Raw genomic sequence first — 18611 nt, 5'->3', positions numbered from 1 at the left:
GTCTGGGGTGACAGTAGCAGGAGCCTCTCTGCACAGCTCAGCACCTAGACAGGCAATGTAGGAGCAAGATATGACAGAGGAGCAAGAGACAATGACAGATATATATATTTTTAAAGAAAGCAGGAAAGAGTAAATGAAGAGCAAGTGAGCGGAAACCAAGCAGAGCAGCCTTGAATCTGACACTGATGCTTCCTGTCAGTCGTCTCTTTATTTCCCTAACTGCCTTCTCTGCTACAGATTCTGCTGGACGCAAATGCAGACAAAAGTAGTGGATGCATATTCAACAGATAAAACACTGATGCTATTGACTGAGGAATGTGCAGCAGCGAACAACATAACCATGGTTTGGTCAGAGTCATCTGAATGCAATGGGGCCAGGCAGAGCGGCTACAAATACTTTCCTATTCTTTCTAGCAGAATGCGCCATAAACTCATGCTGCAGGAGGTTAGCAGTCAAATAGAGGTGGCACATAAACAGATAAATGTCCACACTCGTTTTTTTTTAAAGATGTGGGCTCAGTGGTTCCTTTGGGAGAACAGTTTGGTTTTAGCAGAGAATGGAAGCTGTCTGGACAGATGACACTGGCTTCCAGCTATGGTTTGCTATCACTGCTGTCTGCGGTCCATCCATGAAATGTTTGTGTGTGGGTGTCTGTCAACATCTGTGAATGCAGTGCAAGTTCATATCCAGTGTGTTTGTGCATGTATGTACCCATAACCAATCCTGACTACATGCTGAATATTGTTGTTTCTGTTTGACTTTGAGTCTGAACACTCTTGTTTGTTTCCCCTCCCATCTGCAGGTACGACATCTGCATCCAAAAAAACAAGCCCTGTGAAACCCTAGGTAACATTCATTCACACACTCACGCAAACAGATGCGCAGTTGTACTTCTATACTTATTGTTTTCCATCTGTCATCATACACAACCCTGCTTCTAAAAGAGATGATCACAACACTTAAACCTTTTTGTATCCTTAATTCTAAAAAGCAGTCGTGTTTCTTAAAGCGCCAGCAGCAGGTCCAGTCCAAGTTGAGGATTGGCTACAAAGTCCTAAAACTGATCCTTACAGAGTTGACATACACACGCTGTCATACACAAGAAAGTATGATACAGATCCTGTGTATTTACAGGGACGTGCATTGTGTATGTTGCTGGTGTAGTTTATCAATAACAACATTAGCTAAAACCAGAGTGAGCAAGACACTGAATTGCTGCTTTACGTGCTACTAAACCTGTGTCAGGATACTTCTGATCACATCTCAGCCTCTCTGAGATTCTGAGATTCAGTGTTCTACAGCATAAATGTGATTTTTCTTCATGTAGTGTATTTGTCCGTGTGCGTGTGCGTGTGCGTGTGCGTGTGCGTGTGCGTGTGCGTGTGTTTCTGACAGGTCTGGCTCCAGTAGGAGGGATGTGTGAGCCAGAGAGGAGCTGCAGCATCAATGAGGACATCGGACTTGGAACAGCCTTCACTATCGCCCATGAGATTGGACATACGTGAGTAACACAGACTCCTTTTTAATTTCCTGGACCTTTCAGACGTATCCAGGTTTTGTAAATGTCATTAAAAAACAGCTTTTTTATATCAAAGTCCAGTTAGTTTGTCGAAATCATCGATCATCACAGAGTCGGGTATCAGACAGCAGAAGAATTACACACAGAACTTCACCCTCTGGTGTTTCTAATGAGCCATGCCATTGCCTTGGTAGGGCACAGTCAGTGGGTTGATCTGGTCTAGAGTGAGCTGTCTTTATAAATATTGGACTGCCAAGTACATGAGCACATCCATTGGGACCATCCAATGAGCAGCAAGTGGAAAAACATCCAATGCAGACAGATGTTTGTTCAGAAGAGCTGAATCATCCACACGTCTGCTGTCCTTAAGAAGCTTTTGTTTTGTGTCAGATGATGCATTATAAAACTCTGAGGACAGGGTTACACTCCACAGTGTTGCATGCACATTAAACTATGACCCACCAAGATTGTGAATTAGAAGCTCATAACTTTGTGTTGCCAAACATCTGTCCTGCTGGAAAAATGGAAACCCTGATTCATGGTTGTTTTTTAGCTGAGACTAAAGCACAACATATCTGGGTTACCTGAGGTGTCTTGAACCCTTTGTTGGGGTCTGGTACGAGTAATTGTTCCATCAACAGAGAGCGATTGTCCTCAGATCACATCTCTTCATTTCCAGAGAAAGTTTATGCAGCATGAGTCATTTTACAGCTGGGACTGAGAATGTGTTAATAGTTGTTTATTTTCTTTAAGAGACAGTGGGATTAGTTACAGCTACAGCACCTGGAGGTGTTTCTGTTTTTATTGTCTGGCTCGCCCAGATAGCGATGAAACTTTGTTAACTCATTTGTCTGATAGGTGGTCTGAATCATCTCTAAACCAGTAATTCTATTAATCTATATGCTTAGCTGTGCTTGGGTACAGACTGAATTAAGAGATGTTCTTGTAAAGCCCCACTTAGCTCAGTAGTTCTGTGTCCCATTGACTTGTATGCAAACATCACTGAGAAGCATGAGGGCAGATGGTGGATCCATCAGGGTCCTACCTTCCTAATGGTTAACACAGGTAGTTTTCAAGCTCTCCGACTTCAAGGCTGTCCTGTCAACATGACCGGGCGGCGTGCGCTAATTAATGGTGTGTACATGCAATCTGTTTCCCCGACTGCAACACAATCAGCGGTTGTTTTTAACTGTCGTAGAAACTGTTTTGGCATCACAGCGTCGTATTAAATTAAACGCAGGCCTGTTTGTGGTGAAGAGTACCCACATGAAAAGACAAGACATAAATTACTCTGTTGGGGGATGAAAAGCTTTCAGGACGTTATATTTCAGGCTCAGACACGGCTACTGTGAGTTATCTCTGTCTGCAATAAATGTTCAGGGAAAACAATGAGACTCCAAGTTGGCCTCTATCAGCGTGGGACTATCGCCATATGGTGTCATAGATTTATCTTTTCACCACGTAATGTTTAAGATGGACCACGACAAGTAATAACCTTGTGGATAAGACTTTTTCCTCATAGGATTTTGGGTTTATTGGGTTCAGTCTTTGTCTGGGGGCTCTGCTGGTTTTCTTCCTTTGCAAGCTTTTTCACTGCGTCATCAGAAATGATAGATTAAAACAAGCATTTGGACAGAGATTAAGACATTTTATAGACAAAATGATGAATTTATTAATCAAGAAAATACGCGTTAGTGACATGTTTTGTCTGAATTCAATGGTCCTTACCTTGTTGACATATTAAAAAAGAATGTCATGTAGAACTTGGTATGTGTGGAAAATAATGTGGAATAAAAACCATCGACATTTTTCTTTTCCAAGACGCAAATATTGAGTTTACATATAAAAAAGATTAAAGCAACAAATCCTCACATCTGAAATGTATTATTTTACTTTAAAAGATAAATGACTATTGACCTAAATGATTAAATTCCACAAGTTGCAGCTCTAAACTTGACCTCGTTTCATACAGAGCTGCAGACTTCTGTTTGATACCAGTTGGAATAAATTGGCTGCAAACTTATTTCTGTGTTAAATCTAAAAGTTGGGCCCCTTTGAATTTTAAAAAGCCATCACAAGGTGTAAACCAGTCCCTGACTTGATGTCCGATAAAAAAAAAAAAACAACAGCCGGGCACTACATTCTGCTGAAAGCCGCTGACCATAGATGGTACAAGGGAAATATCCGGACACAGACTTTTTGTCGCTGGAAAGTGAACTCTTCTGACAGCTGTGGACTGTAATCTTTCATATGTGTGTTCTTCAGATCCCTCTTGGTTATCCACAGTGATCTTTTTTCCACTGTCCCCATCGCTGCTGCGGGGATTATTACCCGTCCACATGGCCTCAAAGTCTTGTCACTGTATCATCATGGGCTTTAGGTTTGGGATGAACCATGACGGTATGGGGAATGCCTGTGGGCCCCGAAGCCAGGAGACCGCCAAGCTGATGGCTGACCACATCACCATGAAGACAAACCCGTTCATCTGGTCCGCCTGTAGCCGGGATTACATCACCAGCTTCTTGGAGTGAGTGAACCTATCAGATATCTCTACCGCCACAAATAATTTGGAAATTGCAGGTTTTGAGAAAGAAAAATGCTGTTGGATGTCGGTGTAACATATTTGATGGTCAGAGAAACATCCAAGTCACAGACGGGTCTTGACAGCAGGCAAATCCACTTACATTTAATTATCTGCATCCTGTGTTTCAATAAAACCTGATACAGTCTGAGAATAAACAATTGAAACGATGCCAGTTATTCTTAATCTTGCTTTTCTTCTTCTTCTTCTTCTCCTTCTCCTCTGTCTGGTGTGCTTTAGCTCAGGCATGGGTTCCTGTCTGAACAATGTCCCCCCAAAGCAGGAGTTTGTGTACCCTACGACAGCACCGGGTCAGGCCTACGATGCAGACGAACAGTGCCGCTTCCAGTACGGCGTCAGATCTCGACAGTGTAAATATGCGGTGAGTAGTGTCTAGAAGTTCACGGCGTTTGCAATTTTTAAATGCAGTATTTCTGTATATTTAGTACATTTTCTTAAAACAATCAAGAGACAAAATATCTGAACAGAATTGTCTATTTTTGACTGGAAGTGCAAAGTTTTGTCCATAAATGTTTCCAGACCTTTAGAATATCTCGAAGTCCTGAGTCAAGGCAACTGGATTTGTTGTTTTAGATGTGAATCAGTTGTGTCTGTATGTGCAGATGGACCAACCCTCTGTGACGTTACCTGTAGGTGTGTTTGAAGCTCAGTGTGGTGGCTCCTCTTGGCTGATCCCTGACCCCTTGTCGCTCACTTTTAATCCAACAATGAGCCAAGTGGCAGAACTTGAAACATCAAACCAACTGTGCCCTTAATTAACTTTAAGCCTTCATGCAATCTAGGTGGGTTGAGTTCTACACAACCTCACCTCCCGTCCAGTTGTCATGAATGGGGAGATTAGCTATGGAGAGCAAAACTGTGCTTTTTACCAGACTGTAAACATGTTTATTTCTGCTGCAAAGTTGGGCATTTTCACATCGAGGTCTGCGGGGATTGACTTCGTTCTGGAGCCAACCTCAAGCAGCTGTTTGAAGAAACTGCAGATTTTGACACTTCCACGTTTATTTTTCGACTCTGAGAGTTGCTGCTTGGTCGTGTCATATTTCAGACCCGACAAAAGCTCTTTCAAGTTATTCAAGCTCCATAATGGATCCCAACTGCAACACTTTGCTTTACGTTGGAAGTCTTGCCCCCCGTTCTGTTTTTACATTCTGCTTTTTGTCCCCCCACCACGAGCCTTCTCATCAGTGCATCAAATAAACCCTGTAAAGTTATTTATCTCGACGCTCGCTGCTGATTCATGCTGCTCTGGCTCTCTCCTTCAAGCCTGTGATGTAAAACATCTTGAGGTACCGTCACTGAATAGCATTTATTTTATTGCGTGGTCAAGTTTTACAAGGCCAGGTTCAGAGTGGATGGACATCTGGAACAGCAAACTGCTTTATAGACTCATTATTATCGATAGTGTGTAGTCAGAGCATATGTACACAATAAAACATAACCCCATGTGTTATAGACATTGCTGCACAGGGAGAAGAGAGGAAGGTGAACAAAATTTGTTCTGCTCTTGTCTCCGCAATAATCATATATACGTCCACTGTGACAGGTTGTCTCACTTTGTTCTTGTTTTCATCTCTCTATCACAAATGTTTTATTTTCCTAATTTCCCTCTCTTTCTCACACAGGAAGTCTGCAGTGAACTTTGGTGCATGAGTAAGAGCAACCGCTGCATCACCAGTAGCATTCCTGCTGCAGAGGGAACCATCTGTCAGACCAACACCATAGAGAAAGGGGTAAACGCTGAAAGCACTGTTCATTTCAGAGTTAGGGCAGAATGGGGGAAGCGGTCGTTGCAACGCTGCACATGTCGTGATAATGGGACCAGTTGTTGTTTACAAGAATGAAAACGCAGCACGCGTCTTCACACTGAATCATCTTTTTTGTTGTTTTGTTTGGATGGAATGTCTTCCAATAAAAATACTTGTCAGATGAACCATTCTAAAAGGGAAAAAGTCATCCGGAAAAACAAAAGTTGAAGAAAAAAACAACAACAACAACACGGCTGTTAACTGTTTATATTAGGATGTTTGTTCAGGACTGCTGCGTTTGTTGATTAGTATTGATGTCTATGACTGTAACTTAATCAGCCTGTATCTGCAGCCGGGTCTAAGTGTGTCTCTGTGTGCTGCAGTGGTGCTACAAGAGGGTGTGTGTTGCCTACGGGACTCGTCCAGAAGGTGTGGATGGAGGCTGGGGTCTGTGGTCACCCTGGGAGGAGTGTAGCAGGACCTGTGGAGGTGGAGTCTCCTCTTCTGTCAGACACTGTGACAGCCCCAGGTACAGAGCTCACCTGTGACCAGTCTGAAACGCATTATCACACTTGTATTTAAAGAATCGGCAGCTTTGCTAAAGCTGAGGTCGCTTCAGGGGGCGCTCCTGTAGCTCACCTAGCTGAGCGGGCGACCCGTGAACAGGGGCTATAGTTCCCAGTGGGTTCGACTCCCGCTCAGGTCTCCCCCCCAGTCTTCTCCCCCTTTTCCTGTCTATCTCTACTGCTCTAAAAATAAAAAAGCCCAAAGAATATATTCAACAAAAAAACTGCGGTCACTTCAGGACACAAAGGAGGAGATCAAAAACAGCTATAGAAACTAATTGGAATATGTCTTGGAATGTAACTGTGAAAGCTAATTGTCTTCTGTGTAGATACTTAGAAGTCATCAGTACCATATTGTGTGCAGTATTTCTGCTTTCCTATTTATTGTCATTATTTAATACATTTTATTTTGTGTATTTAAAAAATCGTACCTCACACTGAGATTTGTTGTTGATTGTGCAACACACTGTGTATAAGCAGCAGAATGTGCACAGGAAATGTTATTATCATGAGCTAAGTTCATATTCCTGCAACGTCCTGAATAGAGACTTTATGTTCAATATAAAATGCAGAGATTCCTGCTTAGTTTTAAATATTACTACAGTTTTTTCCTAATATTCCATTTATACCTCTTGACTTTAAACAAACGCACCTTTATCATTTGATCTTTTATCACATGGAGTGTTCTGTTTGCAGCAGTAACTTTCTGATATATTTATTTCATGCTATTAGTATAACTTCATAGGAGCTGTTCATCCCATCCAGAGGCTCTCCAGATCAAATAACACAACCGCAGTATAGACACACCCAGTCCTGCAGTGTGTGCTACAGCCAACATGATGAGACAGACGACAGCGACAGTTAGGACTCTGCAGTTATACAAACTGTTGACCATTTTAGAGATGCGTCGATTCGGCATATTGGCTCGGTGCTGTTTGCAGGTAATCAGTGAGGGAAGTTTCTGTCACACGACACTCCGCTTCTTCATCAGCTGTTGTAAAATTTTAAAGAAACTTCCCTCTTCCCTGAAAACTCGACCCAGAAAACATCAGTCCTACTATCTAAATTCAGGACCTTCTTGCATGCAGCAGTGGAGTCTGAATCATCACAAAACAGCCAAGTCTTTTGAATCACGGTCACCAGATGCCTCATCTTGAATTGATTAAACTGAGAATGGATTGACCCAAATCTGAGGCCAACACTGTTCTCCTGTATCATTTCTGAGCATCACATTTTCTTGGGTTCCATACTGTTTAAATTTGTTAAAAGTTTAGCAGACGCAGCCATTTGACTTGTGGCATTTATACCTTCCCTTTAGGTTCTATTTTTAAAACACAGCGTTGTTGTCTGGATGGTCTGGGAGAGACAACAAAAACAGACAAGACAGTGAGACTGAAAACACAGATAAAGGCAGACAGCAGGGGTCAGAAGCCAGTGTTGTGTGCTGATGTGATGAGCTTAGATCTTGTAAAACTGCACTCAGATGTCACTAACTGGCCCGTTTCACTGCAGGCCAACTATCGGTGGAAAGTACTGTCTGGGGGAGAGAAAGCGCTTCAGGTCCTGCAATATTGATGTGAGTAGCTACTGCTGCTGTCCTGGTAGTCAACACACCGTCATCTAAATCATGAATATTAGTTGATTCAGTTGGTTCTGTGTGTCTGCTCTGCTTGTCAACTCCATATTTGTGTATGTTCCAGGAGTGCCCCGCAGGCTCTCGAGACTTCCGAGAGATTCAGTGCTCCGACTTCGATAGCATTCCTTTCCGGGGGAAATTTTACACCTGGAAGCCTTACAGAGGAGGTGAGCGATGGCGCTTTACGTCTTACTGCCGTACATCACCAACGTAACTTACGCTGAGCAGGTGACGTTCTAGAAAACAGATCAATGTGTCTGCCAGCACCACATACTGATCCTTGACAACAGTATGACCATTTGTATACGATCCCTTGGAGCTGGTGCATGATAATGAGACAGCCTCGCAGGTATAAAAGAGTTTCTACAGTCTGTCTAAAACATTTTCTTTCCCTGATGAGCACAGCTATGAGAGACAGATTCTTAGTGGAGGGAACTCCAGGCTTTCTTGCCTTTTTTTTTTTTTTTCCTGTTGGCTATAAGCATTTTCAAAGCCTTTTTTTTCAGTGCTTTGAATAGCAATATATTCCTAAAACAGAGACTGGTGAAGCACTAAAGCCTTGTACTTGTTGACCTTATAATGTTTGCAGTCAGCCTACTCACTGGTTTGAATTATGTTTTTCTTCTTGGTCTTTACTTGCTTCCAAGACTGTTTAACACTGCCAGAGTTGTGGCTGAAAAAAGAAAACGAAAGTTGTGTTACACGCCTTAAGAATCCCTCTGCAACATGATCATTTATTGTGATACACAAATGTAATTACAGTCAGATCTGCTTGAGCCTTAATGATTGGGCGGTGATACTGATAAACCTATTCACTCGTGCATTCACACACTCGGCCTGTTTTTTTTTTTACCAGCTTTCCTTGGCTGCAGCAGCTGTGTTGCTTTTAGAATGTATTTTATTTTTAAATTCCTCTTGTTGGTTTGAGATTATATTTTTATATTCTGCTTAAAAACAACAGAATAAACCATATTTGCGATCCGTCATCTGGTGCCAACTTTCATGTGAATGCACTCATTGCCAGATTTGGAAACTCTTGGTCAAGCTAACAAGTTGACAACCAGCTTTGTGCAGACCTGTGGTTGTTAGGCTTGGTGAAGCCAGATAAAGAAAAGGATCCGGGATATGTTGCTTCGTAGTACAGGCAATTTTACCAGAAGTATCTTTTTTTGTTACACCTCATTGTTTGAAGGATATTGATGTTCCACTTGCATGAGATTGCAGGCCAATGGTTTTAGTCAGTGGAATTAGCACAGAAGACGAGAACGGTGAAGGTGAAACCGTGAAGATGGATTAAAAGAAATAAGCCAAGAGTTGATGACAGCAGACAAACAGAAGTCAGGAGAAAGTGAAGTGTGAGAAGTGTGTGTGTGTGTATGTATGTGTGTTTGTGTGTGCGTGTGTGTGTGTGTGTGTGTGTGCGTGAGTCAAAGCTGCAGACGCTCTCCTGTCTGGCCTGCAGATGCTGGCTGCAGAGAGCCACGCATCCCACAATGCCTTGCAAGAATTCCTCGCTCCTGATGAACGCTAGACGCTGAACCTGGATGTGAAAGATAAATAGTTTCAACGACATAACTGCCTTTAATCTGGCCCTCCAATACCATAATGGCTTACAGAGATGGTCAGCCGTCCAATTCCAACTTCAGGCAACAAGTGCTCCTTTCATCAAGTCAGCTGATTTTACAATGGAAATCCCTTGCAGCTGTTAAAATAGGACCGGTGCCACGGTCTCTGCCCCGCGTTAAGTCCAGATCACACCGCCCAGCCCCTTCTCTGTCTTCTGCAGCCCTCTCACTCTCCACAGCTTCTCGGTTCAGCATCCTCCCTGACACTTCCACCATCACATGTTTCATCTCCTCTCTCTTTCTCTCCATCTCTCACTCTGTTGAGCACACCATTATGCAATCTCTCTTTCTCGTTCCTGTCCTGACACAGAGAACAGGGAGAACCTTTCTCTCTCGGCTCAGGCAGCCAAGGACAATTCATTAAAACAGTCTCTCGTTTAAGCAGGATTTTTTTTTTCTTCTTTTTTTCAAACAAGCTGCTCGACATCACTGTTCTCAGCCCAACAGCCTTCACATTCAACCTTCACACTCCATACAACACACCCTGAAAGTTGTAATGCACACCCTGCTGCTAGCCATGCTTGCCCTGCCAAAGCTAGGCAACATGGGAATTGTAGTTTTCCGTGGTCTGACCACTTTATTGTCTGCAAATCCTGCCAGTACATACTCTCTCTCTGTCTTTCTTTCTTACTTTCTTTCTTTCTCTCTCTTCCCAGTACATACTGTACCTGCTTCAGCACTGCCAGCACAAACAAACACAGCCCAGACTGATGTCAACAGCCACTCAAATAGTGGAGCTGTTGGCAAGCTATGCAGATGAATGAAGGATATATACCACTTGGCAGGAGGAGACCTTTAGCAACACCGTGTGTGCCTGTGTGTGTGTCTCTTGTGTTGGTATATTTAAGCAGTACTTAACCTCCTCACACCAGCAGGGCTACTAAATATTAAACATATACACATTTGTTAAGCAGTAAAGAGGAAATTCAGCTTAACTCTGACTTGGTATATGTGGCTCCGATTAGTGTTAATATTGACTTTGGTCGTGCTTTACCCTTTTTTTGATCTTGAACATTAATTATGCAATGTCCATAATTCATGGAATTTCTCCTTATACAAATGAAGCACAGTGTTGGTTCAGGCAGAACACTGAAGGTTTGCTTGTAGTAGCTGATTGGCATCAGCCTTCATACATGCTTCCCAAAAATTGGACTGGCTCAGGTCGTGCCATACATTCACATGTACCATTATGACAGTTTTGCACCCAATATTGACAGAAAAACACAGAATTGTAGACATTTTTGCAGATCTGTTAAAAAAGAAAAACTGAAATATCACATGGCCATAAGTATTCAGACTCATATATTTCACTCAGGTGTTGTCCATTTCTTCTGATCATCCTTGAGATGGTTCTACACCTTCATTGGAGTCCAGCTGTGTTTAATTATATTGGTTGGACTTGACTATGAAAGGCACACACCTGTCTATATAAGACCTTACAGCTCACAGTGCATGTCAGCAAATGAGAATCATGAGGTCGAAGGAACTGCCCGAAGAGCTCAGAGACAGAATTGTGGCAAGGCACAGATCTGGCCAAGGATTTCTGCTGCACTTAAGGTTCCTAAGAGCACAGTGACCTCCATAATCCTTAAATGGAAGACGTTTGGGACGACCAGAACTCTTCCTAGAGCTGGCTGTCCGGCCAAACTGAGCAATTGTGGAAGAAGAGCCTTGGTGAGAGAGGTAAAGAAGAACCCAAAGATCACTGTGGCTGAGTTCCAGAGATGCAGTGAGGAGCCTGGAGAAAGTTCTAGAAAGTCAACCTCACTGCAGCCCTCCACCAGTCGGACTTTCTGACAGAGTGGTCCGAAGGAAGCTTCTCCTCAGTGCAAGACACATGAAAGCCTACATAGAGTTTACCCAAAAAAAAAAAAAAAAGAAGGTCTCCCAGACTATGAGAAATAAGATTCTCTGGTCTGATGAGACCAAGATTTTTGGCCCTGATTCTTGGCGGTATGTGTGGAGAAAACCAGGCACTGCTCATCACCTGCCCAATACAGTCCCAACAGTGAAGCACGGTGGTGGCAGCATCATGCTATGGGGGTGTTTTTCAGCTGCAGGGACAGGACGACTGGTTGCAATTGAAGGAACGCTGAATGCAGCCAAGTACAAAGATGTCCTGGATAAAAACCTTTTCCAGAGTGCTCAGGACCTCAGACTGGGCTGAAGGTTCACCTTCCAACAAGACAATGACCCAAAGCACACAGCTACAATAATGAAGGAGTGGCTTCAGAACAACTCCGCGATTGCTCTTGAATGGCCCAACCAGAGCCCTGACTTAAACCCAATGGAGCATCTCTGGAGAGACCTGAAAATGGCTGTCCACCAACGTTCACCATCCAACCTGACAGAACTGGAGAAGATCTGCAAGAAGGAATGGCAGAGGATCCCCAAATGCAGGTGTCAAAAACTTGTTGCATCTTTCCCAAGAAGACTCAAAAGGAAGCTTCTACTCAATACTGAGCAAAGCGTCTGGATACTTATGGCCATGGGATATTTCAGTTTGTCTTTTTTAACAAATCTGCAAAAATGTCTACAATTCTGCGTTTTTCTGTCAGTATGAGGTGATGATTTTAGCAAATGGCTGCAAGATAACAAAGAGTGAAACATTTAAGGGGGTCTGAACACTTTCCGTATCCACTGTATATACTCACGCCAACGTGTATTTTCTTTTATTTTAATTAACTTTTGTTTATGAGGGAAAGTCCTCCCAGCAGAAATCTTGTTGCTGCTCAGATTCTTCGAGAGCTCCCTCAAGAACATAGTCTTGAACCAACATCTTGAACGTATAAATATCTTGCACTTGTGAATAATTATGTTTTTATAGTTTATAAGTAATTTTTGAGTTTGTCTCTCCCAGCTTTGGTGCAGTGGTATTTAAACCACTGTCCTTCTGTGCATGTTTATATGCATCCACTGATGTAGTATTCAGTAGTTTGGTGTTCGGATGTGTTTATTCCAGAGAAACAGAGACATAATCACATTCAGCTGCTCGTTCTCCAGTTGTCAGCACAGAAAAACATTTCCTACTCCCCTGCTGACTTCTTTTCTCTCATACGACCTCTTCTGTCTGCACCCCTGTGGTGTTGGGATGTTCTCAGCAGAACATGTGCAAAAGACTTCTTGTTTTTTGTTTATCTGGGCTTTTTGTAAGGGACAATGTAGACTATTAAACATGAGTGCTACCATTTGATGCATTCTACCAAAGTCAGCCTAAGGCTATTTTCCAGCTGTAGTCCCCTGGAAGGTCACAGTTGCACACAATCGGGTCCACACATTCACAGCAAACAAGACAAACATGACAAAGCATATTATGCAAATTACACTTGCTACTTGTCTCGCATGTCAGCACATCATGCAAACTTTATGCCACATACCGTTACAGATTTTAAACAGATTTGATTGCAGTATTTTCATTGTTATTTACATAAAGACAGACTTTGTGTCTGTTGTCAGTCCTCAGTCAGGTGAAATACCCGACATGACCTGCTTAGCTGCAAGTGAAACATGCGGCTCGGTGCAGGAATTCAGTTCTGAGACAGTTTAGAAAGACACACACATGTCTGCGTGACAGACAGCTGACAGTCTGTATCAGAGATCATGCCATGAGGTTGAAGGAACCGTCTGCAGAACTCCGTGACAGAGTTGTGTCAAGGCACAGATCAGAGGAAGGCTTTGAACAAAATACTGCAGCATTGAAGTTTCCCAAAAGCACAGTGACCACCATAATTTTAACATGGAAGAAGTTTGGAACAACCAGAACACTTTCTAGAGCTGGCCAACTGGCCAAACTGAGCCGTCACAGGAGCAGGACCTTGTTAAGAGACCAAGAACACGATGGCCACTCTGGCTGAGCTCCAGATATTGTGTGGAAATGGGAAAAACTTCCAGAAAGACAGCCATCAATGCAGCACTCCACCAATCTGGGTTCTATTGCAGTGGCCAGATGGAGGCCTCTCTTTGGTGAAAGAAACATAAAAGCCTACTTGGAGTTTGCAAACAAGCGCCTAGAGGATTCTCAGACTGTGAGGGACCAGATTCTCAACTCTGAGGAGACCAGAATTGTTTGGTTATTTTTTCCTGGAAAAAACAGGGAGACGTGTCAGGATAGCAGGAAATCTTAAGAGTGAGTGCAGAGTGCTGAGACATCCTGAATGAAACCTGCTCTGAGTGTTCAGGACCTCAGACTGGGCCTCAGGCTTGACCTCCAACAGGACTGCGTCACTAAGCACCCAACCAACACAGTGCTGACCAGCCAGAGCCCAATCAAACATCTGTAAAGTGACCTGACAAAGACTTTCCACCAACGCTTCCCATCCAGCCTGACAGAGCTTGAGAGGATCTGCAGGGATTAATGATAGAAAATCCTCAAATGCAGGTGTGCAAAGGGTCTCAACACTTACATCAACGTGATATTACAGTTTCTCCTTTTCATTTAATTTTACTGTAATTCTGTTTTTGCTTTCAGATTCATTTTAATATATATATTGAGTGGAGAACTTCTCCAGAGCTGCTGCAGGAGCAGGATACTGAACACTGTCAGGGACTCCTCACACTCTCTCCATAAACTGTTTGAACTGCTGCCATCAGGCACATGTTTAAAGAAAAAACCTCCAGACTGATCAACAGCTTCATTCTACAAGCTGTCAGAATGCTGAACTGCTGATCTAGATTTGCAAACACTCGTTTATTTAACGAAGAAACACTCTCTCATCTTGCCTGTACTACTGTGTACGTACAACAAAATGACAATAAACTTGATCTGATTTGATTTGATTTGAGAGTGACGAAGGAAAAAATAACTGATTTCATCTTAAGGCTGCACCGTAACAGACTATTAACAATTTGAAGGGTGCAGTACGTGTGCACTCGTGCTGTTAGATTTGCTTTTGTTGTGTACAACCCAAATATGTTTTTGTCAGCGTTTGTGTGCTTGTGTGTTGATACCTGCTCCCTGTGTGTTTGTGTATCCAGGTGGGGTGAAACCCTGCTCTCTCAACTGCCTAGCTGAGGGATACAACTTCTACACAGAGCGAGCTCCTGCCGTGGTGGACGGCACGCCGTGCAGAGACGACTCTCTGGACGTGTGCGTGAACGGGGAGTGTAAGGTGAGGGAGGAGCGTCTTGTACATGTGTTTGTTTCTATACATCTGTGCAAGTGTTCAACCGAAATACAAGGTGTTGGAGGTGAAGAGACGCTTTAAACTGATCAGCAAAAGGTTGTCTTCACCTAAAATCTGTGGTTTATACTCGCTCTCGAGATGCTGGACAGTCTCCATTGTCTCGTTTACACACCAACTGCTGGCAATCATCACAATAAGTTTCTCAGCTCACAAACTAGATTCCCATTACCGATGCTCTTTCTTAATCCCAGCTGTTAATAAAAACAAAACACTGAACTGCTGTTCATTTTAAAGAAGTGGAGACCACCTGGAGCTCCAGCAAGTTCCTGGATCCCATTTGACTCCCACATGGCCAATTTGTAGAAGAATGTAGGCAAAAGAAGCTGTAATTGTAACAGCGCGCCGCTTTGGTAGTTGTTGCTAAATCGCAATCTGTTTGTTTTGGATGTAGTTCTACTCTAACCAGTTTTTTAAAAAAAAGCTTTGGACAGGGTGGAAAAGATGTGAGAGCAGAGAGAAAGGGGACATCATGATATCCAGCTTGTTGTTTAGTGATGAGCTGCAGCCAAAAGATTTTATTTTTCAGCCCGTTGCCTCCATCGAGCTTCTTGATCTGAAGTGTCTTTGCAGGCTGTCGGGCCGTGGAGCTGTGGAGCTGTGGAGCTGTGGAGCTGAAGCAGGCTAGAGTTTCTGGGCTCTTTGTTTATCAACACCCCCTCTCCTTTCTCTGCTCCTTCCCCTCCTCCTCCTCTCTGTACTCGGCTCTGTTCTGCTCTGTAGGAACTCAGTGACCCTCCAGCTCAGCTGTTAGTCTGTCTGCACTGCAGGCTGGCTTTCATTCACTGCACTCTTATTATCTCCCTCTCTCTTTCTCCTTTTGGACTCTCTACACCTCTCTGCTCCTCTCTCACTTTTACCCGCCTTCCTCCCCCCTCCCTTCATCTTCTCTCTCCTCTCTCTCCTCCTCCTCCTCGATCGCCCACCACTTGTGTATTTTGTGCACACACACAACTTGCTGAGGAATCTCTGTCTCCCATTTGCTGCCTCGTTTTAGTTTCATTTTCAAAGTTAAGGTCTGACAATCAGACAGAGGGGAGCAGCAGACGGAAAAATTTGCAAGTCCGGGAAGCAGAAAGAGGACCTGGGAACAGGTGGTCCAGTTTAACACAACATGCTTTTGCAGGATCTGTCTGCCAGAGCCTCTTTATAACAGATCTACTGGACGAAATATAGAGCGAAGAAAAAATCTGCAGCACCTGTTCTGTTATGAAAACACTAGAGCAGGTAAATGCAGGCACCAGAACGTCCGAGTCGTTTCTGGAGTTTCACCACATAATCTGCCTCAGTCGAGACGTGAAGAGGACTTGTGACCGACTAGACATTCCTCAAAAAAAATCTGCATGAACTAAGAATTGGCCTTGATTTCTTGCAGTTGGTTGTTTTTAAAACAGTTTCTTGTATAAGTCAAATGCACATCCAGTGTTTCAAATATAATTTCTAGCATCCATGGCTCAGCATTATAAGGTGCATAAACTCTCCTACTCATACATTTAGGTGACGCATTTAATTTATGTTAATATCTTGAATTACACTAACCTGCTCTTCTTTGCTTTCTGTTGGGGAAAACTTTATGCTGGTTAATTAATACCAAAAATAGATTTATCTCTGTTACCTTCACATGTACACTGATGTGATTCAAAGTTATCAAAGATAGAGGTTTATTTATTATTATTCAATTAGTCCATATATCATTGTCATTATTATTATTATTATTTCCCATTTTGTTCCATTTCAAAAACCAAAATATGAATGATGTTCCAGTAAGCAGACTGTTTACAATCATTGTCGCTTATTTTATTCATCATTTGCTTTGTCGATAACACGTCAAAAAGCAGCAGTATGGATTCCTTACTGTACTATCTGGGAAACACTGTCTGCATGTAGACACGAGAGGCCTCCTGCTCGTAGGGATCTATATCATTTTAAACTCTAATAACTCACCACTAGTCACATTATAAATCCACCAGATAACCATTGGCTGAATCGCCGTTTCAACCCTTGATTTAGTTTTGAACTGTGATCCAATCAGTATAAAAGTAATAATAAACTTAAGCCTCATTATCCCTCCCTACAATAAGCAGCTGCCATATAAATATATGAGAACAAGAGCAGTTACCATTCATTTTCTGCTCTTTTGTTTAGGTTTGGATCGCTGTTAAAGAGTTTGAGTAAAACCACCTGCTTCGCTCATCATGAAATTTATTTATGTCGACAGCTATGAGTTTAGCAACCTAAGAGCATTATGTCTGCTAAGGATCAGAAAACACATCTGGACTTACCATCTGATATTTCTGTGTTTTAAAAAACTGGTCTGGAAGAAATTAGGAGGTAATCCCTAAGCCCGGCCTCTGACACCTCTCGACTTACAGACTGTGCCCCTTCACCCATGACCCTGAGTGACCCTGCAGCTCACTGCTTTCTCCCTTTTGTCGCAGCACGTTGGTTGCGATCGTATCCTCGGCTCGGACGTACGTGAGGACCGCTGCCGGATCTGCGGGGGTGACGGGACCAGCTGCGTCTCTGTGGAGGGACTTTTCAACGACTCCCTGCCCGAAGGAGGTAATGAGCTAAAATACTTCTTTTACTCTCCCAGAGATTTGACCATTTGATTTTGTGAGCTGCTGCCACACAGTTCTCTGCGCGTTCAGATAAAGATTTGGATCTGTCCTGACCTTATTAGCAGTCTGGGGAATAAGGGTTCGCTTTCTGATTTTTTTGGAACACTGTCCACTTTTCTGAGAACGGGATTAAGCTGACACGAGGCGTTTACCATGAGAAGTTATGCAACGTAATTTATGTGTTGTCCCAAAAATGTGCACATTTCGATCCTGATACTCTGGATTGTGAGTGCACCTTGGAAAGCTGCCTTGCAGTTCGAGTTAGGATAACCCAGACGTTCAAAATTTATATCACGCAATTGCCTGTTCCCCTGCAAACTCACAGCATGCTGTTAGAGTCGTTCATTTGATAAAGCCAACAAAATGTCATGTAACAGCAGAACAATCCGTTATTTCAGCACCTGTTGGACTCAGGGTTTTACTGACGAATGCTGTGGTGTACACAGAGCAGGTGAGAGGTGATGTAGTCCAGTCCTACAGTTGGCGTTACAGACACTAACAGTCACTTGTCTACATCAAGCGGTTTTATTACCACCTCAGGGGACAAATTGTAATTTCTGTTTTCCCAATCCCTTTGTAGCCATTTAAGGTCTTGTTGGAAGGCCTTCAAGGTTCTTCAGGCCATCAGTGTGGGCTTTGAATAGGTTTACAGGAAGATAAGTATCTTCTCCTAAAGTGGAACAGATATGTATTCTAATTATGTGACCAACAGAAATATGAAGCAGTTGTGTATATACATCTATATATAAGTGGACAAATACAGTAAGTCTGGTCGGTATCACATGCAGACACCACGAGCCAGCCAAAGATCTTCTAGGAAGACAAAGAAAAGCTCCTTAAATATACACATATGCATACCATACACTGTATACATGCATACTTATATTTATCCACTCGCCACCCAGGGACACGTGGCAGACAGATTTAGGTGAGGTCCGACCAGTGCGGCTTGAGGTCCTTCTGCTGTCGAATCTATTTTGGGTCACTTTCTCCCCACAACACCAACTCCAGAGTCTCTCACCAAACTGTCAACACCACACCCTCCCAGGATTCCTCAGAGGAGACACGCCCGAGCAGGCAGCCGTTACTCCGAACCACAGTGGCCAGGCCGCT

At 43.1% G+C, this 18611-nt stretch overlaps 1 protein-coding gene across 1 annotated transcript in view; it reads left to right on the top strand.

Moving 5' to 3' along the window:
* Window positions 1-18611, top strand: part of adamts10 (ADAM metallopeptidase with thrombospondin type 1 motif, 10) — a 53218-nt gene that overhangs the window by 22383 nt on the left and 12224 nt on the right. Inside the window, exons 9-18 of the mRNA XM_008297289.1 lie at window positions 804-847; window positions 1397-1502; window positions 3901-4047; window positions 4342-4483; window positions 5748-5855; window positions 6254-6399; window positions 7949-8012; window positions 8137-8239; window positions 14672-14805; window positions 17316-17439. Of these exons, the coding sequence (XP_008295511.1) occupies window positions 804-847; window positions 1397-1502; window positions 3901-4047; window positions 4342-4483; window positions 5748-5855; window positions 6254-6399; window positions 7949-8012; window positions 8137-8239; window positions 14672-14805; window positions 17316-17439 (1118 nt within the window). The remainder of the gene's footprint in view (window positions 1-803; window positions 848-1396; window positions 1503-3900; window positions 4048-4341; window positions 4484-5747; window positions 5856-6253; window positions 6400-7948; window positions 8013-8136; window positions 8240-14671; window positions 14806-17315; window positions 17440-18611) is intronic.

This window comes from Stegastes partitus, unplaced genomic scaffold (genome assembly GCF_000690725.1).
Source record: "Stegastes partitus isolate 25-593 unplaced genomic scaffold, Stegastes_partitus-1.0.2 Scaffold1206, whole genome shotgun sequence".
Classification (NCBI taxonomy): Eukaryota; Metazoa; Chordata; class Actinopteri; family Pomacentridae; genus Stegastes; species Stegastes partitus.
This window is presented reverse-complemented; position numbering and strand designations above follow the sequence as displayed.